General features: G+C 39.4%; 1 protein-coding gene and 1 long non-coding RNA gene across 13 annotated transcripts in view; one reads left to right on the forward strand and one right to left on the reverse strand.

Annotated features, from left to right (window-relative positions):
- The window catches only part of LOC132426127 (uncharacterized), a 33,811-nt gene extending 20,082 nt beyond the window's left edge, over nt 1-13,729 (forward strand). Inside the window, exons 2-5 of the long non-coding RNA XR_009519599.1 lie at nt 5,505-5,589; nt 8,241-8,412; nt 8,953-9,055; nt 12,820-13,729. This is a non-coding gene — a long non-coding RNA (uncharacterized lncRNA). The remainder of the gene's footprint in view (nt 1-5,504; nt 5,590-8,240; nt 8,413-8,952; nt 9,056-12,819) is intronic.
- Nucleotides 6,385-21,923, reverse strand: part of CAMK2D (calcium/calmodulin dependent protein kinase II delta) — a 274,602-nt gene continuing 259,063 nt past the window's right edge. For 4 of the 12 annotated variants that reach the window (XM_060012914.2, XM_060012913.2, XM_060012917.2 and 1 more), the window contains 6 exons: nt 18,591-18,666; nt 13,760-13,854; nt 11,623-11,851; nt 11,150-11,196; nt 9,613-9,708; nt 6,385-8,453 (listed from right to left, as the gene is read on the reverse strand). In XM_060012914.2, coding sequence (XP_059868897.1) covers nt 9,635-9,708; nt 11,150-11,196; nt 11,623-11,851; nt 13,760-13,854; nt 18,591-18,666 — 521 coding nt within the window. In that variant the 3' untranslated portion in view covers nt 6,385-8,453; nt 9,613-9,634. Of the gene's footprint in view, nt 8,454-9,612; nt 9,709-11,149; nt 11,197-11,618; nt 11,852-13,759; nt 13,855-18,590; nt 18,667-21,923 lie in introns of those variants that run through there. The other 8 variants (XM_060012924.2, XM_060012925.2, XM_060012923.2 and 5 more) reach the window with 3 other exon arrangements.

Below are 21,923 nucleotides of genomic sequence, written 5' to 3' on the forward strand. Positions count from 1 at the left end.
TGCATCGGCAGGCGGACTCTCAACCACTGCACCACCAGGGAAGCCCTTAATCTTTGTTTTTTAACATGGACTTTTTTAAAAAACAAATTTATTTATTATTTATTAATTTTTGGCTGCGTCGGGTCTTCTGTGCATGGGCTTTCTCTAGTTCTAGCAAGCGGGGGCTACTCTTCATTGCGGTGTGCGGGCTTCTCACTGTGGTGGCTTCTCTTGTTGCAGAGCATAGGCTCGAGGTGCGTGGCTTCAGTAGTTGTGGTGCGCAGGCTTCAGTAGTTGTGGCACACGGGCTCTAGAGCGCAGGCTCAGTAGTTGTGGTGCATGGGCTTGGTTGCTCTGTGGCATGTGGGATCTTCCTGGACAAGGGATCGAAACCACGTCCCCTGCATTGACAGGTGGATTTTTAACCACTGCGCCACCAGGGAAGTCCAATATGGATATTCTTTACTTCTGGTCATTGTGTCTTTTTCTCTAATAATTAAAGCAGATGTATGGTGTATGTTTGATAGGCCACAAACAGGCTGTTTTAGTTAGCATCAAACGGAAGTTAACTCATGTATAAGCCAGAATGACTTCTCCATATCTCAATATGTGAAAATTTCTTTTATCACTTTCTGTCTTGGAAGAATTAGTGTTTGTTCTTGGGAGGGTGTGTGTATTCATGCTTTTAACAGATATGTTAAAAACAAAAAAGAAAAAAAGAGTGAATGTGGAGCACAAAGGTGGGATTAACTCAAAAGAGAAACTTGAGGTTTCAGGCTGCTGGGACCTGGAGCTTCATAATCCCTCTTTCTTTTCACTCCCTCTTTCCTTCTTTCCTGCCAAGTGGCATCATTGAATCAGCGTAGAAATCATATAGGAAACATTATACAGTTGACCCTTGAACAACACGGAGGTTAGGGATGCTAACTCTCCACGCAGTCGGAAATCCTTGCATAATTTATAGTCAGCTTTCCCCATATACACGGTTCCTCCATATCTGCAGTTCTGCATCTGAGGATTCCAGCAGCCAGGATCCTGCAGTGGTGTCATGTTTACTCCTGAAAAAAATCCACATGTAAGTGGATCCGTGCTCTTCAGACCTGCGTCGTTCAGGGGGAAACGGTACGAGGCAAGGAGGCTTCCGCAGCCTCCATGCCTCAAACCCTGGGGACGGCTCTTAGGGAATGGTAACAGATTGGGTGGTGAGAGACCGCTTTCTTGACGTCTACTGAGTGTGAGATATGTTTACCTGTGTAAATTTTAAGGAGTTTGGTGGCCTTAGCATGAGTCAGCAGGGCAGCCAGTTTAGGAACAAGGTAGACGCCCATAGCGGCCATCTCCTGGCAAGGGGCCCTCTCCTGGGACAATTTTTATCAGTGAGGCTGTGACAGAGGAGGTACTCGGTCAGTGTTTCCTTCTGTTCTTGTTGCCTGCCTGTGAGGGTATTTAGTTTTGTTTTGTCTTTCCCACTCATCACGTTCCATTGCCAGCCCGGTGCCTGTCTGCCGCCCCAAAGCGCTTCGTTCTCCCTGTCTCTTCATGTATATGTAAGCTTATGCCTGTGTATATTCAGCGTTTCATCTTTTAGCAGAGTGGTCTCAAGGTGGATGAGCTATTTTTCTTACAAACTGAATGCGGGGAGGCGGGAGCGTGAGATCAGTGGTCACTTTTCAAATTTGTCCTCTTAGCCCCGCACCCTAGAGGGAGCCCCTCCCTCATAGTTTGAGTAATAGGGAATCTAGTTCTTTTGTTTGGGGGTGAAGAGGTGCTTATGAATATATTCAAAGAGCAAATAGAGGAAGGTAAAGTCTGAGAATTAAGACTTTTGGAAGAAAGACTGTGGTGACCAACCCCATCTTCAGTGGAAGGTGCCTCTGAGTCACCTATATTTGCGACTGTGATACAAAGAGAGCATTGGACACATACCATGTAATCACAAATCAGTTCTTCCCACACAACAGCAAACTTGCTTCAGACCACGCAGGAACAGGTTCTAGAGATGAACTGCCTGTTCTTTTGTTCACTTTGTGGAGCAGAATCTAGTGGGTGGATGGGGAATAAGGTCTCTGATGTTTACTTAGTTTTTACACTCCCCCGGGCTTGACACCCCACTTTCCAACTTTACTTATTTAAAGTGATAAAGAAAGAAAAACGGCACTGAAGAAATTGATCACTAACTGTGGTTTCAGGCACGAAGTGTTCTTTACTTTTTTTTTTTTTCCGAGGTTTTCACTGAAGTTTGGGCAGGGTGTCTGGAAGGCTTAAATGGGCCCTTTTTTGGGGACTGGAGTTCTTGGAAGAACTTGCAGTGGAGTGAAATGACTAAACTTTCCTACTCCCGAGGAGTTCTGTGGGGGGAGAATTCTCTAGCGCTGAATTCACTGGGCACATCAGGAATATAACAAGAGAGAGGCTTCTGTGGATGGGATGTAGTTTGGAGGAGATAACGATTCCTTTTCCTTTTCTTTTTTCACCATTCTCATTACATGCATAGAATAGCAGCTTTAAAGGGGTCGATAAAAACAAAGATTTTTTTGACATTCCCAATGTATTTGTTATACGACAATATTTGTTCCTAAACTTTTTGGAAGTTTGATCCAGTCTCTGTGCAGGTCTCCTCCCTTCCGTAGACACCCATAGTCTAAGGGGAAATAGCCCACCCCTAGCCCTGGGGCAGGTCCTTATCAGTCTAAGCTGAACTGGGTAAGGCATGTGACCTAAGAAATATTTCTTTGCTGGGGGGTGAGGGGTGGCAGGTAGAGGAGAGAGAGAGCAATCCAACCTTCCATTGGATGTTGTCCTGTCCGGATGTGTCACTAGAAGCCATGTCATGTATTTTGGGACCGTGAGGTCTTTTAAACTGGATTATAAAGTTTATACCCTTGGAAGGGCAAGCTGAAAAATGTTTATGTTGTTGTCACTGAATTTATCAGGTTGTTTATCCAGATTGTTTATCAACCCTAGAACTAATTCATCCATCTCTCGTTCTGTGAAATAATGTATTTTCCTTGTTAAGCTATTTGGAATTGTTTTCTGTTCCTTGCAGCCTAAAAAAGTTCCAAATTTGTACATTGATGCTGAAAGTTTATTCTTTATAGTAAAGTTTTATTTTTCTTTCTTCAAGTAATTATGATGTAGGCAGTTTACAACCCTTGGCGTTACTCTGAGGCAACTCATATATGGGCTGGGAGCCTCAGCTTTCTAACTGTAAAAGAGGAGAGCAATTCATTAACTTATTTGTTCAACTACAAATTATTAAGCACCTACTATGTTCCAAACACAGTTCTACGAGCGGGGAATATATCATGAACAAGAAAGACAAAAATTTCCACCCTCATAAAATAGATAAAATGAGGAAACCATATGTTAAATAGTCATTGTAAGGAGAAAAAAAAAAATTGGGTAAGGAGGATATGAAGTGTCCTGTAGGAGAGTTAGGTCTGAAGTCTTGGATAAGATGGTCAGGGAAGGCTTTACTGAGAAAGTGACTATATTTTGCAAACAAACAAGTAAGTGAAGGAGACAGCCACTGGATCTCTGAGGAAGAGTGTTTCAACACAGGAAAAGACAAGTGCAAAGGCCCTGAGGTGGGAGCATCCGTAAAGGTACCAGGGAGCAGTATCAGGTACAGCCTCAAAGGCCACTCTCAGGACTTTGGTTTTCACTCTGAGTGATAAGGGGAACTACTGGAGGGTTTTGTGCAGAGAAGTGACAGGCTTTGACTTCTATTTTAACAGGCTCATTTCTAGCTGCTACATCAAGAGTAAATAGAAGAGAGATAAGAGTAGCCGAGAATCCAATTAGGGGGCTATTCCAATAGTATAGAGAACATGAAGGTGATTTGGCCCAAGGGAGGTAGCAGAAGCCATTGTCAGAAGTGGTCAGATTCTGGTTATAATTTGGAGGTAAAAATGACGGGATTTCCAATAGAGGAATTAAGAGAGAGACCAAGATTTCTGGCCTGATCAGAGGAAGAGTTAAATTGCCAATTCTTGAGATATGGAAACAGCTGTAAGGGGAGGTTTTGGCACAGACAATTAAAAGCTCGGCTTTGGACATTTGGGGATGCCTAGCAGATCTGCAATGTAGATTTTTAGGCAGGCAGTTGGATCTACATGTGTGGAGTTTAAGAGAGTGATCCAGGCTGGAGATAAGGACGTATTTGATAGTCATTAACATAATTTACAGTCATTGAGATTGGGTGCAATTATCCTGGGAGTGAGTGAATATAGAAAAACTAGAAGCGTTCCAAAATTTAAAAGCCAGGCTGTTGAAAAGGGACCAGTTAGAGATTGGGAAGAAGCAACTAGAACAGTAGGAAGAAAGTTGGGCAAGTGTATTGTCTGAAGGACAAGAGAAAAATGTTTCGAGATTGAGACAGGAAGCTTTGTCAAATGCTGCTGAGAGCAGGTAAAATGAACACTGAACATTGGTCCCTGGAATGAATGACACGGTGGTCATCGGTGACTTTGGGAGAAACTGCTTTGTGGATTCGTGAGGGTGGGCTTAAGGGGACAGGAGGAGAGAGGTGGCAGACAGCAAGTGCATGCAGGCCTTTCAAGGAGTCTGGACATGAAGGAAAGAAACGGGGCGTTGGTGGGGATGTCTAGTGTAGAGGAAGCGATTTATGATGACGGGGTGCGGCGGGGAGACTTGCGATGCCTGCCAGCAGGTGTGAGGGGGAAGGGTGTCGGCCCCTGCCAGGTGCACAGACTATTTCCACAGCAACGGGAGAGAAGGCCAGGTGCTGCGTAGACAGAGATGCAGAGATGGCTTTAATTTCTTGCTGTGAAGTCAGAAGCCGGGTCCTCAGGAGAACATTTCAGCTTATTTTTGAGAATTGTTTTATTTGACAGAAAAGCAGAAGTACCGTAAATACTTCGTGCTGCTCTCTCGGGCCAAGGCGGTTTATGACTGTTTATTGTTCGGGTCACGGACACATGGTTTAGTGTGCTGATATTCAGTATCTTTTTTTTTTTAAATAAATATATATTCTCACTTTCATCTGACAAAGGAGACCATGGAAACTGAAACATTTGTAGAAGCCAGTAGAATTTTATTTAATGAAATCACTCAAAGGTTGTGCTTTCTGTGTTCACCCTTACATTATATATAGTTTTTATTTACAGAGATTCAAAATTTCCGTTACTTTAGGCTAAGATTCCTTGAATTTCCCTAGAATATACTGATTTACTCCATTTCATTTTCCCTACTTTCGGCTAGATTACTACCTCACTATTCCTCATTTTGCTGCTGAGACATTTGAATATGAGTATATCCTTAGCAATATCAGTAAATCTACCTAAACAGGGCAGCGCATATCAAAACAAGAGTTCTATACGCTTCTGAGTAAGGAATAACTAGAACATTGGGAGTATTACTATCAGTGATTAGAACAGTTAGAGCTGCTACCATTTAATATTTCCCACCAAATATTATTCTAGGTACTCTGTACCTATTATCCCTAACCTTCACAATATCCTTATTGTTTTTTTTCTTCTCATTTTATAAACATGAAAACGAAGGTTCAGAGGGAAGAGGCAAATTGCTCAGAGTGTCAAAGACAACAACGACAGAACCGAACAATAAACCCAGGACTCCGATTGCACTGTGAGTTTCCCATTTATGGTTTGGCCATGGTTCAGCAACTACTAACAACGTCTCCCTTCCTGGCTCTTATATGGAGCCACGGATACAAACACACAGTTCTTGCCTAGAGAGGCATTACTCCAGCAGAGAACACACAAAGATGTATTTCCAAAACAATGTGGTTGGCGGAAGAGGTGAACACAAAGTATGGTCAGTACTGAGAGAGAGAGAGAGAGAGAGAGAGAGAGAGAGAGAGAGAGAGAGAGAGAGCTTAGAGCATGGTCTAGGGAGGTTTGCTGGAGGGGATGATAGTCTAAATTGAATTTCAAGGAATGAGTAAGAATTAGATTGAAGAAGTAGGGGAAGAATATTCTAGAAACATAAACATGTGGTGCTTTTAATAAACTGAAAGAAGTTGAGTACTTCTGTACACTCAAGTTCAAGTTGAGGGGTAGCGGGAGATGAGGCGCTTGCCTATATATTGGAGATAACACAGGTTTGTCAGATTTGGGTTAAAAATGGAATCTAGCTAGCAGCCATGAGAAGGATGGAGTGGAAGGCACATTTAGAAATTTTTAGGACTCTTGTTTTAACTGCTTTGTTCTCAGAAAAATTTCCCTAGGAGAGACATTTTGTGCACACAGTAACTTGTCATCATCACCAAGTACGTTCTTAGAAGGAAGCTCAGTTCAGTAGCTTCATCTTTATGTCAAAGGTAAATTATGGACTAATGAGACCACAGAGTGCCATTGGCACTAGCCAGCATCACACATGCATAAATAAATACAGTACCTCTTAAAAATAAAAATGGACACATTGTCAGCAGAAATCACAAATTTATTAACTCTTAAATATATCAATCAGTCATTTACCATTATGGCAAGAAATATATACAGTGTCCCACGGTAAACTGCAGTGTTTCAAAATGAGAGAAGATAATTAATAAACGTGTAATTCAATTGTGGTGGAGAGAACAAATCACAATTTCCTCACGTCTTAGTGCGGAAGACAAACTTGATCTACAGTAATAATACTTCAACACCACATGCTAAAAGTGTAAAAAAAAAAAAAACAAACACTCTATACCTATTTTGTTAAAAAATACATGTATGCCACGTATAGCTGCTGCACAAAAAGGTAAAAGAAATTAAAAAGGGAAAAATGAGGCCATTATTTTTTCACAGATCTCATTGGCAGGTTAACATGGCCCAATACATTTACTGTATATATTTATTTTATTTTAAATATATATTGTTTTAAATCGTGTAATAATTATCAGAAAAGCTTCAATCCATCTACCATACATCCACTAGCAACAATATCTAAGGTGATTAGTAATCAACACAGAAAGGTGAAATGAGAGAAAAGAGGGAGGGTTGATGTTTTTATTTTTTTGCTTCTGCTTTAAAAATAGGCTTCTGGGGATTGTGAATTACTATTGTTAAAATAACGCTGATGAAGATACCATGCACTATAAAGCATTTCAGGGAGGAGAAAAAGCCCCACAGGAATTGAATAAACAAAGGAGAAATGAGAACCACAGAGAAAACAGGGACAATCCCTCCCGCCCCCCCCCCCTTTTTTAAATAGGAAAATGCTAACTCCTCGAAGGAAGATAATGTTACTCTGACACATGAGAGAAGCTACAAAAGCGCAAGTCACAGAGACAGAGTTCAAAACAAACACTTAGGAGAATGGAAAACACCCGCAGGCCTCTCTAACTTCAGAAAACTAGCCAGTGGTGACGCAGGAGGCGCGCATCCTGCAAGGCAGAAGGAAGCGCCTTTGCACAAAATCCTGATCTACAACCAGCTTGGTACTCTCCTGGCAACTGCACCGATCAGTGAGACGTGGTGCAGGTACAGTAGGAACCTACTTGCTTTTATTATAAGTTTAAACAATTCTAATACCTCCAACATAGTTAGGATCCCTACGTCCAAACTCGAGCAGAACTACAAACTTTTGAAATCTTCTTGACATCATTTTTATGGGCCCAGAAGATGATCAAAGCACTAGTTTAGCCACCTCCAAAAGGCCTGTTTTTATTTTACCTTCATTATGCAAATTTCACTTTTCTCAGACTACTAGACAAAAAGAGAAAAAAGAATGAAAAGCAGAAAAATATAAAGGAAGCAAACAAAAGTAATAAAGAAATAGGAGAAAATGAAGAAAAAAGAGCATAGGTTTGAGAAAGGAACAAAAAATTCAGCAAATTTCACCAGAACAGTGCAAGTATACCCTAAAGTGATCAAACTCGTCAATGACGTGAGTTTTTCCAGTTTACACAGTTTGACCAAAAAAGACATGACTTTAGGTAGTAGCAAACCCACCGATTCTCGCTCCCACATTCATAAGTGATTCTGCCCACGTACCAATCCCTTTCGTTGTTAAACAGCAACACAGCTTTCAGTGAAATATCAACCATTTCAACCAGGATCACACCAGGAAACTGAAGGTAATTTCTTTTCCCTTTTTTTGTTAAACAAAAAAGCTAAAACAGATGAACAGCAAAGAGTTTTTAAAAACTTACATTTCTGTTACAAACTGTCATTCAAAGAACGATAATTTTGAAGTCTGTTAAGTCTTGGCATAAGCAGAGAAACCGGATGAGTAGGTTTGTACTTGGAGTATTGTGGAATTTTGTCTGACCTCCCCCTATTGTTTGCCAACAGTGATTGAAGTTTGCATGGAACATCTCCATAGTTGAAGTGTAAACAATGTACAGGAAGGAATATATGACAAGATGATGCATCACATGTGCATTACACGTAGGACCTTCACAACTTCATGCACTCAGAAACATGCATGAAGAGGAGGAGAGGACGGCCCAGGGTTACCATCCAGGTGAGAACAGAGAATGCAGAAGTGGCACTGTTGATACTTAGCTGAAAGGAGAGAGGGGAGACATAAATTAAACTGTTTTACAAAGTAGCATCAAATTGCTTTGCCAAAGATTAGGCTAGGCTACGATTTTATAACTCAGCAGTTAAGTAATAGATCGAAAATGCTATGTATAAGAGATCTTTGCTTGCAGTCATTAAAAGAGAAAATGCACAATGTTAAGCAATTAATATGGATCTTCTACTTTTAATCTGTCAAGTTGTCCACACAGAGCTAAGCTAAAAATAGACAGGGACTCAGGCTGCAAGCACATGATGAAATCTAAACATACAGTTCAAGCATTCATGTTTACCAGACAAATTAATAAATGAATAGCATTATTTGGTGGAAAGAGACGAAAAGTTTAAATGCATCCTTTAGCTTCTGTCATTATTCTTAGACTCTGCGGGAAATCACACCTAGAAGTCAATTTTACAGCCTCAGAAGTAGGGAAAACACGATTATTCTTATTTAATTGGAGGTCTTCTTTCTTTAAACCAACAGCTGGGAGCACTACCTCTTCCAAGGTCTGACAAGGTTCAGTGCTTGCTTTGAATGGGGAAAAACTTCACAACAGTACCACACATCTGAATTATTCTAATCCAAGGTAAGAAGCAAATCTTAGGAAATAACAATGCAGGCATGAATTGAATTACAGTCAACTTCCAATTATCCTCTGGAATTACTCGCTTTGTTTTAAATTTCATCTTGACTTCCTCCTCGTGGTCAAATACTATTATACTCAGTCAGGCAGAGCCAATTAGTCTAGGTATTAACCTTAGCCAAGGGCAGAACAGGAACTATAACCTCTTGTAAAACAGTAAGACTCCAAAAGAGCCTAGAGCCTGATATAAATTAGTTCTGGATAATTGAGAGTTGTCTGAATTGACCCAGAGAGAACTGACTTTTGATGTGAGAACTCCACGATATTCCAAACCTGCCACAATCCATGTGCTGAAGGGAGGGTCTCCTCAGCACTTTAGTACCTTGAAAACATGGGTTATGCTACACAATGGTGCCAACCATTAGACTCAAGAGCTCATGCAAATATGGTTTTCACTGAAATAATGTGAGGAAATATCCTCAAAGGGAGGAAAAACAGCCATGCAGCTTTTCAGTCATTAGCTCCAATCACAAAGTATCATGGAGCAGGGTGTTACTTACAAGACCCACATGGGAATGGTTTTCAGGCCTTAGATGTTTTGCCACAAAGAGGTGCTTCCTGAGAAGTTTTCTTTCCCATTTGGAATACAAGATGGCCTATTAAGAGAAGCCCCATTTAAGCCACCTGGCATAAAATGAAGTTTTCTTAAATAGGCTCTATCCCATAAACACTTTAGGGAATTGCAGAAAAGCCTAACCTTCTAGTACTGAATGAATGTAATCCCTTCTGTATTAACTGGAAATTGGTGCTGTACCTCTTTGGGGTAAAAAACCCAGAAATGCACAAAAACAGGTGTCTTCATTATCCTTACATTCCTTTTGTCTTTCTCTTAATTACTTAGCTTTTTTTTTTTCTGGAGTGAATTTCAACCTATTTTTTTTTTTCCCTTACTGACCCACTTTTTACAAATCCAACAGTGATACATAATAAGGCTATAGAGAAGGCCATTGAAAACCACTGTGGTGGGACATTATTAAACTAAGACATTTTGATGGATTCTCCGGAGTGAGTTGAATGGCTGTTTGTGTGGCCTTGATTCCCCATCCCATGCCCCCCAGATATTACCAGGTAATCCTGGTGAGAGAATCTGGAATGAGATCAGCAGCTGGCCGAGCTTCTACTGATTCTGAACACCCCTTCTTGTTCTCATCTCACCCCACTTTACTGACGCAACCTCAACACCCCTTCTTGTTCTCATCTCACCCCACTTTACTGATGCAACCTCAACCCCCATGATTCCCCTTGACTCGAGCTGGAGCCAGCCTTCCTTACTGACAATCCTCTACCACAGGAAGCTAACGTCTGACCCTGTGCTTTTCCTCATGATGCTCCTTGAACTTGGACTATCTTCCTTTTGTTCTTTCTATCCTTCCATTTCTCCAAATTCCACTCCTCACTTAAGACTTTGTTCAAAATTCTTTTATACACAGTATACTTCCAAACTGTTATAAACAGTTTGCTACATTAGTCATTCATTCCCTTCTACACTGAAGTTGATTATAAACTTTGTTTTTTCTTTGGTATTGGTGATAAGTTGCTTTCTAAACTAGAATATAAGTTCCTAAGGGCAACATCGTTCACCTTGCATTTTACCTGGCACATTTTACCTGCACCTATGTGATGTGCAATAAATATGTCTAATTATTGATCGGAAGAGCAAACATGGCATCTGAGGTAGAGTGGTGTAGTGAGAAAGATGCTGAAATACCTAATACTTGCACCTTAAATGCTGTATTTCATACATTTCTCATAATTGAGCACCAGTAGAAGAAAACCTGTGAAATGAAGCTCCTGATATTATACAGTCTCCCCACAGTATCTGGGGGGGAGGGGATTGGTTTCAGAACCGCCGAGGATATCAAAATTTGCAGATGCTCAAGTTTCTTATTAAAATGGCACAGTATTTCATATAACCTACACACATCCTCCCATATACTTTAAATAATCTCTAGTTTACTTAGAATACCTAACACAATGTAAATGCTATGTAAATAGTTCCCTGCAAGACAAATTTAAGTTGTGCTTTTTGAAACTTACTGGAATTTCTCCACCCCTGAAAATTTTTGATCTCAGGCTGGTTGAATCTGTGTGTAAGGAAACCATGGATAAGGAAGGTCAACTGTATTGGTCATTTTAGAAACTTCTCCCCCTAATTTTTCCCCTTCCTCTGCCAACTGTGACAATGACGTCATAAATAGTTTACCTTATTACATGAATTCTCCCTGATTTAACCATAAGAGAAATCAGCGTAATAGGGTATCCTCTAATTCCTGTCTAAAACTATTGTGTACTTTCTAGGGCAAGTTTCAACCCACAAAAGGCTAGTCTGATTGATCTTTCTGGAGAATTACAGACTGCTTCTCATGAAACATTAATTCCCACCAGTGTAACTGACCACTAAATGACCACTAGCATTAAATAACAGATGCCATGCTATTAACAATGGAATAAGGAAAAGACGGTGACCAGGGGTATATTAACAAAGAAGCTGACAGCCTGGAAATATTTACTTGATGGGTACTGTTCGCGACCCCGAGCGATGAAAATGAACATTCTGCCACTTTCCATCCCGGCGGTGCCACACACGTGTCTCTTCTGACTGCATTGTTTTTGGCATTCCGCTGCCATCCATGTACTGTGTGAGCCTAATGTATGCTATGCAGGCAGCATCATCGCCTACCAGATGTACATGGGGGTTCAGGATAATAGTGTGGATTGGTTTATTGCTTTTGGACAAAGCTGAAAGAGAACAACATGGAAAAGAGAATTTAGTTTCTATGTAAAGTAAACCAAAACCAATAATAACTTCAGTTGGGACCAATAAATAGAATGCCATTCATTCATTCAACTATTAGTTCTTTGCATTAATTGAATGCCTGGTACTGTGCAAAGTATAAAGAAAAAGAGAGCAGAAGTAAATACAGTCATTATTTTCTTTGACTCCCTTTGTAGTTAAATTGTATGCCACTCTGAAAACTTTGAGAAAGCTGGAGAGACATATTTATATTGGGAAGTGGTTAGGAACAAGCCATAATATGAATAGAGATGGAGAAGGGCTGGCCCAGGTACACGGAGCAGTTCCTGTCTTTCCAATGAAGGAACCACTGGGGCAGTTGACAGGGTATCCTGTGGGCTTGTTCATTTTTTTTGTTAGTTGGTGAAGTACATGGGACAAGGGGAACATATCAAGCATGGAGACTGCTGTCTCCTAAGCAGGCTGGCCATAGTGTGACTCTGTTTCCCCATCTCATCCTGTGGCTCCTTTATTTAGTAGCGTCCATACTATGTTAGTCCAGCTGTGGTTATCCAGTAAAAACCCAAAATTTGGTGTTGGCCATATAGCCTGATTCTGATTCTCTAGCTCTTTTCTTTGGTTGAGCAGCCCTCACTAGGCTCCAGCCTTTGTTGTTTTGACAATAGCTATTTATTCTAGTTATTCAATGACTGAGATATGAAGATTTAGTGCAGATAATTGATTGATGATGCTACTCTCTTAGATCACTAAAACAGGTAGAACTGTTTTACCTATTAACCAAACAAACACGTCCTCCATTTTCAGAAAAGATCTGAATAAATTACTTAGTGCCACAGTCATGTAAAAAAGAATATCCCATTATGAAGAATATGTATTTATGGAACGTAATGATGTACAGTGTTATGTTGAGGTAAGTTAAAATATTAATGGGTTAATTATTCTTTTACTACAGGTGAGATGGTGTCAATCGAGAGTCAACTGAAGAAAAACATTATGAGATGCTGTCAGTCACAGTGCGGGATGGAACAGAGAGAACAGGAGAACATTTACTGAAGCTTTGTTAAGGCCAATTTACCACATAGTTATCTTTGCTTGCAAATGTCTAGTGCATATAAGACAAAGCAATTCATTAAATGTAAAAATCCATGCCAAGGCAGACATTTTCAGTGCTTATAATTACTGGACGTGAGCTTGATTATCCTAATCATTACTACAATTCCTCTTTAATTCATCAAAATCTCACTGCAAAAGGTGAATTCCCTCCCTGCATGATACCTAATGTCGTTATGTGTGAGGGAAAGGAGCATAAAAGAAACTTCTGGTCTACACTTTTCTTGGTGACCTGAAGGAATTCTGCAGGAGTTTCTTTTGTCACTTTCTCTTTCCTCTGAGACCATTAAAATTCTTGTAATTGGAACTGAAATATTTATCTGATTACTCATCTTCATTTATATTTTACCTTGAAAAGGAGCATTAATTATGCTTGAAAGCCCTCCTCTATGTCAAATATTCTGGCATGCTGTGTTTTTTTAAATCTTTTCATATACAAACAATGTTTTATGAAAACCATTTTCATAAAACAGTGTTTTATGAAAAATTCAACAATTTTTGGTCACTCATTTCACAGCTTATATTATACATTCACTGGGACTTCTATGGGGTATATTCAATCAACATCACTTTTTTATATAAACATACTTTTCAAAACATATAAAACTCTTTAAGGCTGTCATGTTTTTCAATTTCAAATACAAAAATATAAAAATACGATGCAAAATGCTGGACTAAGGTAAAAACTCTCATTGCAGCAAAGAGCCAAAGAATCTGTAAATTTGGGAGAAATTCAAAGAGAATTTGGAAAAGGCATGATATTAAATTTAGAATAAATGTACCATTCTCAAAGTAGAATCGATGAAAGTCCATCCCTTCCACTAAATTACCCAAAGCTTCAGGTTCAAAAGCAGTAAGGCCTGGGTCACAGATTTTCCTGTAGGAAAAATAAATAAATAAATGAGTTAATGTATTTCGTTGTTTCACAATATCTATTCTTATTTATCAGCCAATGAAGGAGTTTTTTTAAAAATATAAAATTTCTATCACAGGGCTTGGCAAGGCGGTTTGAGGAGCAGACCCTAAAAAGGAATATTGCAGAGACCTCAGACAGGGGCGAGACAGTAAAACCAGCTCCAGCAGGCGGTAATCTATCACACTTTAGGACATTTCCTTTTTTAAAATGCCTACTTTTCAATTTCCAAGGTGAACTCTCTAGGCTTTCCCCAGTTTTTCTAATTCCCTAGTTTTTTAGTTGTTATAAGTTTATTATTTTTTAAATGCTCTCCAAGTCCAAGCTACCCTCCAAGTCCTATAAAATCAACTTTGGCTCTGAAATTAAATACTTTCGGAATAATTTTTGACATCATCTACATTCATATCAAACATGTATATATGATTGATTTGAAGGCAGGTGTCACATCCTACACTTTCTGGCAATGTCTGACAGACTTAAGTAACCTTTAATTAACAAGCTTAATTAACTTAAAATTAATGAGAGATTCAAATGCACATTAGTTTTCTTTTTAATCCTAGAAATGTAATTCAAGAAAAACATATACTATTTTAAATATTCAGAGAAAGCCAATGGGCTTTCTTGGAAAATTTTATTTATTCAGTGAAGAATTGTTAAACACCTACTATGTAGCAGATATTCTTTGAAACAATTATAACACAACAATTAATAATGGAATGGAAATAAATACGAAGTGCTCAAAAACCAGATGACATATATGTGAGAAAGGAAAGTTGAGCTGGGCTTTCTGGAATGAGTAGGAGTTTTCCAGGTGTGTGGAAGGGGGTAGGCAGAGGAGGGCAGCAAGTACAATGGCAGAGTATGGTTGGGGAATGATGGGTAGTTGCTTGATATGGTGAGCACTGGGTCTGGGCATGTTTATAAGTCCCGTGCAAACAGAGGAGAAAATATTTCCTTGGGCCTGTGGTGATCAGCTTAGGCTTCTCACAGAAGGTGCCGTAAAATCTGGATTTGAAGAATTAGTAGTTCACAAAGTTAGATAAAAGGAATACGTACTGAAAGATTTTGGATCATTTATTAGTTTGGTGGGGCTACATCTAATTTCGTATGGAAATTGCCCATTTGGGAGGAAAAATGTTTTAACTGTTCAACAGAAATGCAAGTTTCAAAAGCCTCACTCATTATGGTTCTTGAACGTATGGTTCACAGAATTTTGGAACTGATTTTTTTTTAAGAATACTTTTAAAGTAAAAAATCACAGTGGTTATTCGTTGTGATAAAGAAAGCCTTAGTTGCGGGTGGGGTGGGTGTGGGTGGGGATTTTAAACTTTGCCTCAGACTTCCTGGGGGGCAGGTATTAAGGCTCAAAGTTAAATATACATAATCTCTTTCTAAGTAGTAAAATGGGAAAAACAGTGTTCCCATGGTAACAGGACTTTATTCTGCCAGGGGCTATTACTTTATCTATAAATATGACTTTTGGTTGTCAACATTAGTGAATCAAAATTTTTTACTACTTTATATCAGCACCAAAATCACCTGAGAGGGGCTTCCCTGGTGGCGCAGCGGTTGAGAATCTGCCTGCTAATGCAGGGGACACGGGTTCAAGCCCTGGTCTGGGAGGATCCCACATGCTGCGGAGCAACTAGGCCCGTGAGCCACAACTACTGAGCCTGCGCGTCTGGAGCCTGTGCTCCACAACAAGAGAGTCCGCGATAGTGAGAGGCCCGTGCACCGCGATGGAGCCTGCGCGTCTGGAGCCTGTGCTCCACGACAAGAGAGTCCGCGATAGTGAGAGGCCCGTGCACCGCGATGAAGAGTGGCCCCCGCTTGCCAAAACTAGAGAAAGCCCTCACACAGAAACGAAGACCCAACACAGCAAAAATAAATAAATTAATTAATAAACTCCTATCCCCAACATCATTAAAAAAAAAGTCACCTGAGAATCACTGTACTATGATGGACCTTTTTACCCAGCCATTGAGTCAAAATACTTGAAAACTTGTTCATGTGTTCTTTCTCTCTCTCATATGTTTCTTCTATGTAAGTAATGTATGTATGTATCTCTCTCTCTCCTATCACAGGCTTTGGATTAATAAAAGATTCACAAAGCTGCCACTTGACCTGTGGGTGTGTATGCTCTGAACAGGTGTTCTAAGGACCAGCTGACAGGGCTGTACCAATACATTCTACCATGCAAAAAGCTCCCAAATGGAAGGTCCTCTTGGATTACCCCTGGGTCTGAGTGTACAAAATCAAGCCAGATTACAGGCAAAGGAATTCGTAAACTGATGTGATTCCAAGGAATTGCATTATTTAAAATACCCTATTTTAAAGTGTCAGAATATAGGAAACGCTATATTTTGCCACTTTTTCCTGGCTAACAACACCAACAAAACACACGCTACCAATCCGCAGGGGAATGTTATTCCAAAAGATTTTTATCCTAAGTATATTATATTGGAAGAATCATATTGGGTCTAACAAAGTTATATCAGCAAAAAGAATAAAAGGGAACAGGTCTTACGGCACAGAATTCTAAACAGCTCTTTAACAACTGCTCAACTGTTTAATTCTCTGACAACAAACAGTGTTCTTTTAAACTCCATTTCTTACTATTTCTTTCATTCTAAGTATACTTTTATTAGGTCCTGTTAAAGAATTGATAAACACAAATACATATATATGTATATACTTATGTTTGTATGTATTTGCACACACATTAATTTATAAGAAGCAGTCCTGGATTTAATTTAGTTCTTATATTCAGTTACTCTCTTCCATATTTTATATTTGGCTAGCTATTTGTAACTGATGATAAAAAATATCTTCTTATTATACAAAACTTGGAAAGAAGCAGGAAATAAAAAACACAGTTTCATCTCCCAGAGGCAGTATCTTTTTTCCTTTTAAAAACCAATTTGTCATATTTCATTCTGTTTTTATATTTTCTCTTATGTAGTTGGAATAATTATGTACACACACGTTTATATCCTGCTTTATCTTCAGTGAATACTCATAAGCGTTTTGCCAGATCGCTAGAAATTCTGCATAAGTATCCACGGTTCCAAACACACCACAGATTAATGTTACCATAATGTTGGACATATAAGCTGTTTATAATTTTTCACTATTTTGAATATTGATTCCATAAATATCTTTGTTCACACTTTTTGTCCCTGTTTTAAATTCAAAATCCCATGTTAATTTTTTTTTTTTTTTTTTTTTTTTGCGGTACGCGGGCCTCTCACCGCTGTGGCCTCTCCCGTTGCGGAGCACAGGCTCCGGACGCGCAGGCTCAGCGGCCATGGCTCACGGGCCCAGCCGCTCCACGGCATGTGGGATCCTCCCAGACCGGGGCACGAACCTGTGTCCCCTGCATCGGCAGACAGACCCTCAACCACTGCGCCACCAGGAAAGCCCTACATTTTTATAACTAGGAACATAGGGTTAAAGTAGTGATTTGAACCTTTGGAAACACTTCCTGGTATATAAATGCGACCCAAATTCCTGCTGTCACCACCACTCTGAAAGTCTGTCCCCATTTATACTCCATCGGGTGGTGGGAGAAGTCACTATTGTCCTGGAGTATCTGTGCCCCTTTGGTGATCAGCGGAGTTTTTATCTGTGCTGATTTGATCGGCAGAAAACCCTCCTTCAGATTTGCACACAACTAGTGGACATCAACATGCTTTCATTAGTTTACTTGTCACTCATATTTCCTCTTTTGCTAATCGCTCAGTTCCTTTACCTATTTTTCCACTTTTCAACCTTATCTTCTCAATCTAAATTAACTTTTGACATGTTTTACAAATATTTTTCTGTTTCTTTTTTGTCTGTTTTATTTTGGCTTTAAAAAAAATTAAAGTATATTAAGTTTCATCTATTTAGGTAGCCTAATCATTTCACTTTTTCATTTCACTGACTTCCCCTGCTTTTAAACTTAGATCTTTCCAACCAGAGATCAAACTCTTTTCTGCATTTAACTTTCATTCAAGAGGACCTCACTAGTATGGTATAAGGGGAAAGCTGAGAACTGATTTTTTTTCTCCACTCAAATAACTAACTTATTGACCCACGTTCTTTGCACAATAAGCCTTCACGCCCTATTTGAAAGCTTTACTTTTATTTGATCAAAGTGACTTCCTTTAATACCTATGGTAAACTTTAAATTTAACATTAGAACCCTTTCTTCAAATAAAATTTTATCTAAGAGGCAAACCCCTAAAAGAGATGAAGATATAGTTGAGCTGTGCTGGCTGGAAAGGGAAAAGGCTGCCAGACGCTGCCTCCTAATCTCTTTCTCTGTCCCATCACCTCTGCAGAACTGCGAGGAAAAACGTCTCTTAAGCCAAGTGAACTATTTACGTGCTTTCGTGTTTGTGTGTTTGCTCTCATGGATTGCTCTGCCTGGAATGCCTTCTCTCGCATGGAGGTGCCAGAGGGTCAGGCTTCTGTGCACTGACAAAGAAATCCCCAATCTTCCTATCAGAAGTCTCATCTTCTCTCTCTGAAATCTTAATTACATTTATTTCTCTCCTAGAGGCACTTGAGTCATGTATACATTGGAATGAAGCTATTGCGGGTGTATCAAACCTGGCGTTAAATATACACGAGTCAGGTACATTGAAGAATGCATTCATATAGAAAATACTTTGTCATATGCATGAAAGCAAAATAAATGTGCCTCTACTCACGTGTAAGCTTCAAAGTCCCCGTTGTTGATAGCTTCGATGAGTTGTTCAGTAACTTTGATAATCTCTTGCTTTCGTGCTAAAGGCAAAGATAAAGAGTTGGGTGAGAATAAAGGGCAAAAGCCATATAAAATTACTCAAATGGTACTGCCATTTTCCTTAAACAGGGTATTACCAGTTAAGACACATCCCTCTCAGAATCTTGGTGTTATCCTCTCTACAATCTTGCTGCTCAAGCGCACAGATCAACATTAGGTCCCTCTTCTGGGAGCCTGGCAGAAACACAGATTCTCAGGTCCTACTCCAGACCTACAGTTTCAGAATCTGTATTCTACCAGGACCCTCAGGTAAGCATGTTCACATTGGGGAAGCACTGCTGCCCTCCCTCTGTTAGAAAACAACAGTCACCCAGAAGGTCAAGGCTATATTTTAAAAAAGTAGTTCTTATTACCTTTACCAACATGATTGAGTTTACGAACATTCTTGTGTTATTTTAATCTATCTTCACAGTATAGCTGACATCTTGCATTGAGACATTTAACTTTAAGTATTTGCATTTTTTTATTGTTCAGCTCAACTAACCCTGCAAAAGAGGATGCTAACGCTGTAATTGCCATCATATTTAGATAAATAGCCTTCCATAAACTGTAAATTGGAAAAACAAGGTATGAATCAATGCTGTGGATGGAGATGGAAGTCCCCCCGTATGGCTGTCAACTCTGACAACAAACATGATTTGTTTCTATTTCTAGCCCATAACCGGTAAAATTATTAACAGTTGGCTTGGCTCAAATCCCACCTACTTCATCTGCCTCAAGTGTTCTTTCCCTTTGTGGAAAGCCTACCTTGTATTATTCATTGGGCAATTAAGCATATACTATATACCATGACAACTTCTTTAGTTAAATTATTGTTTTAAATTGTTACTAAACTTGGTTTACTGTGTAATGTCTTCCTAGTTAAATTAAAAGCTCCCTGTGGGCAAAGAACATGTTATTTCTTTGTATCCTCGAAAAAGCTTTATCCAATGTCTTTAATAAAACAGATGCTCAATAAGTTGAATTTGATCAACTGATTTGATAACCTTTTCCTGATTTCAGAACAGTATTCTCTTACTAAGGAAATAAAGCCATGAAATATTTTAAAAATTAAATTTAATTGAATTTTGTTTAAAGAACATTGTGATACTTTCTTAAATCACTGGAAATAAACTGGGGGTAATCACAAAAAGTTATTCCATCTATCTTAGATAGGCTGCTATTCATCATAGAAAAAACTGAAGTCTGGTTTTAGTTCTTATTGATTAAAGTCAACCAGTTTGCATTTTTAATGAATCTGATCTTTTTTTTAGCAGATTCTTAACCACAAACTTAAAGTTTATATTCACTTTCAAAACTCCAGGTTATTCCCCTCATTACTGAACTGCAGGAGACTGAGCCCCCTTGGGCTTTGGCGACCCCATCTGGGCAGTGTTTATTTGTTGGTTGATTTTGCTGTGCCGGGTACTTCCTTTCCCATTTGCTATCATTTTGTAACACACATGCTGACCCTCTTCCCTTCCTCTTCTTTTCCTTGGGAAAATACAATGAATAAAGACTTATCGGTACAAAAAAAAAAAAAAAACAAAAACCAAAAACTCCAGGTTATCCAGGTTGTGATATTCCTTATTTAAAACAAATGTCCTGGTGCTTGGTGAGCACCTAGATAGGAGGGATAGGGAGGGCGGAAGGGACACGCAAGAGGGAGGAGCTGATTCACTTTGTTACAAAGCAGAAACTAACACACCATTGTAAAGCTATTATACTCCAATAAAGATGTAAAAAAACAAAAAACAAATGTTCTGTAAACCTAACTTGACTTTACTGAGATTATATGAGACTACCTTATAAAATATGGTTTGTCCACAAATGGTTGCTAACAATGTCAAGGTTGATAATGTCAAAAAATAATCTCCATACAGGTTAGATTCCATATTCAGTTATTTACATAATTTCATTTATATTGAAAAAAAATAACATCAGGTTTCTTAGCTCCTATACACACCTAAAACATTTCTTGCCCATGATCATTTGATGAATGAGTAGCTATAATATATCGAACATCAAAGCATACTGACAGAAGTAGTGGCAGGGAATAATTCTGTAATAGGGATGGTGCCAATGGCACAGTTTAGCTTAATTTAGTTAGGCAATAAGTGATTCATCTGTCTGTAGCGTCAACAGTATGAACATTTGGCAAAAACGCATGACAGCTGACCCAATTCTGGAATATAAAGGACACTGGTGCAGAGGAGCTCAGAAAATGAGATTAGAAAAATGTGACTACCAAAACTTCCTCCTCGTATTAAATCCTCATTTAAAACTAATAGATTTCTTAGGATGCTATGTGGCTAATAGGAAAAAAAACTACAGTTTAGAAAACAATGTTAATTTTTTAGAATAAAAGAAGGAAAAAATGAACATAAGATCACTGCCCTTTGAAGAGCTTTATTAGGCTAAGAGTTAGTTTACAAAGTGCGAACAGTTCTGGGTCACCTTCTGAAGTTCCTGAAAGTCTCTAGATTCCTTCAGAAGCATAATATCCAATTAGAAACATCAGTGTACATGGCCATGTCTCACTCTGAACCACTATGGAAACACTCATTAGCTCTTCAACAGTCTGCATCCTACAACTGGCTTAATTTTTGTCCTGCATAATCAAAGCAACACAAGTGGCCTTCTTAGTTCTTATTTTCAGAAACAGTGGTGCTGTAGCTGGCAGGACGGCACATGGGAAGTAGCCAGAAGGCTTCTGTGCTGCATCATCATGAAAGCAACGTGCCTCTCTTGGCTCAGGAGGGGCCTGGAACCAGTAATCTTTAGAGTGCTTATTTCCCTGGAGCAAAGGCGCTCGAGTGAGTCAGGGCAGCACATGACAGCTGACTCTTTAAAGGAAAGCAGAAGGCTGGGAATGAATCATTTGTATATAGAAGTCTGTTGTGGTTGGAACTGTTGCCACAGTGACCTAGAGGAAGAAGGAGGGTTTGATGCGAGCTATATCTCCTCTCGCCAGCAGTGAGGCTGAGGAACAATCACTGCGCAAGGTGCCTGGATGTCTATGTTCTGGGGGGAGGGGTCGCTATCCCCTGGCCTTCCCTCTTCCTGAATGTCAAGTAATGGCCACTCCGGAAGTCAAAGTGGGGAGAGCTTGAGAGGTGTCACTAATTACCCTGAAGGCGAGGGAAGAGTGTACCAGTAAGGTGTTCCCTGAGTACCAGAAGCTTCTAACCTCATGGCTAGACACTTAATCACAGGGAACTGATTACCAAATAGTTTTATTTATAGAATTGAGGTGCTC

The sequence above is a fragment of the Delphinus delphis genome, chromosome 5 (genome assembly GCF_949987515.2).
Source record: "Delphinus delphis chromosome 5, mDelDel1.2, whole genome shotgun sequence".
Lineage (NCBI taxonomy): Eukaryota > Metazoa > Chordata > Mammalia > Artiodactyla > Delphinidae > Delphinus > Delphinus delphis.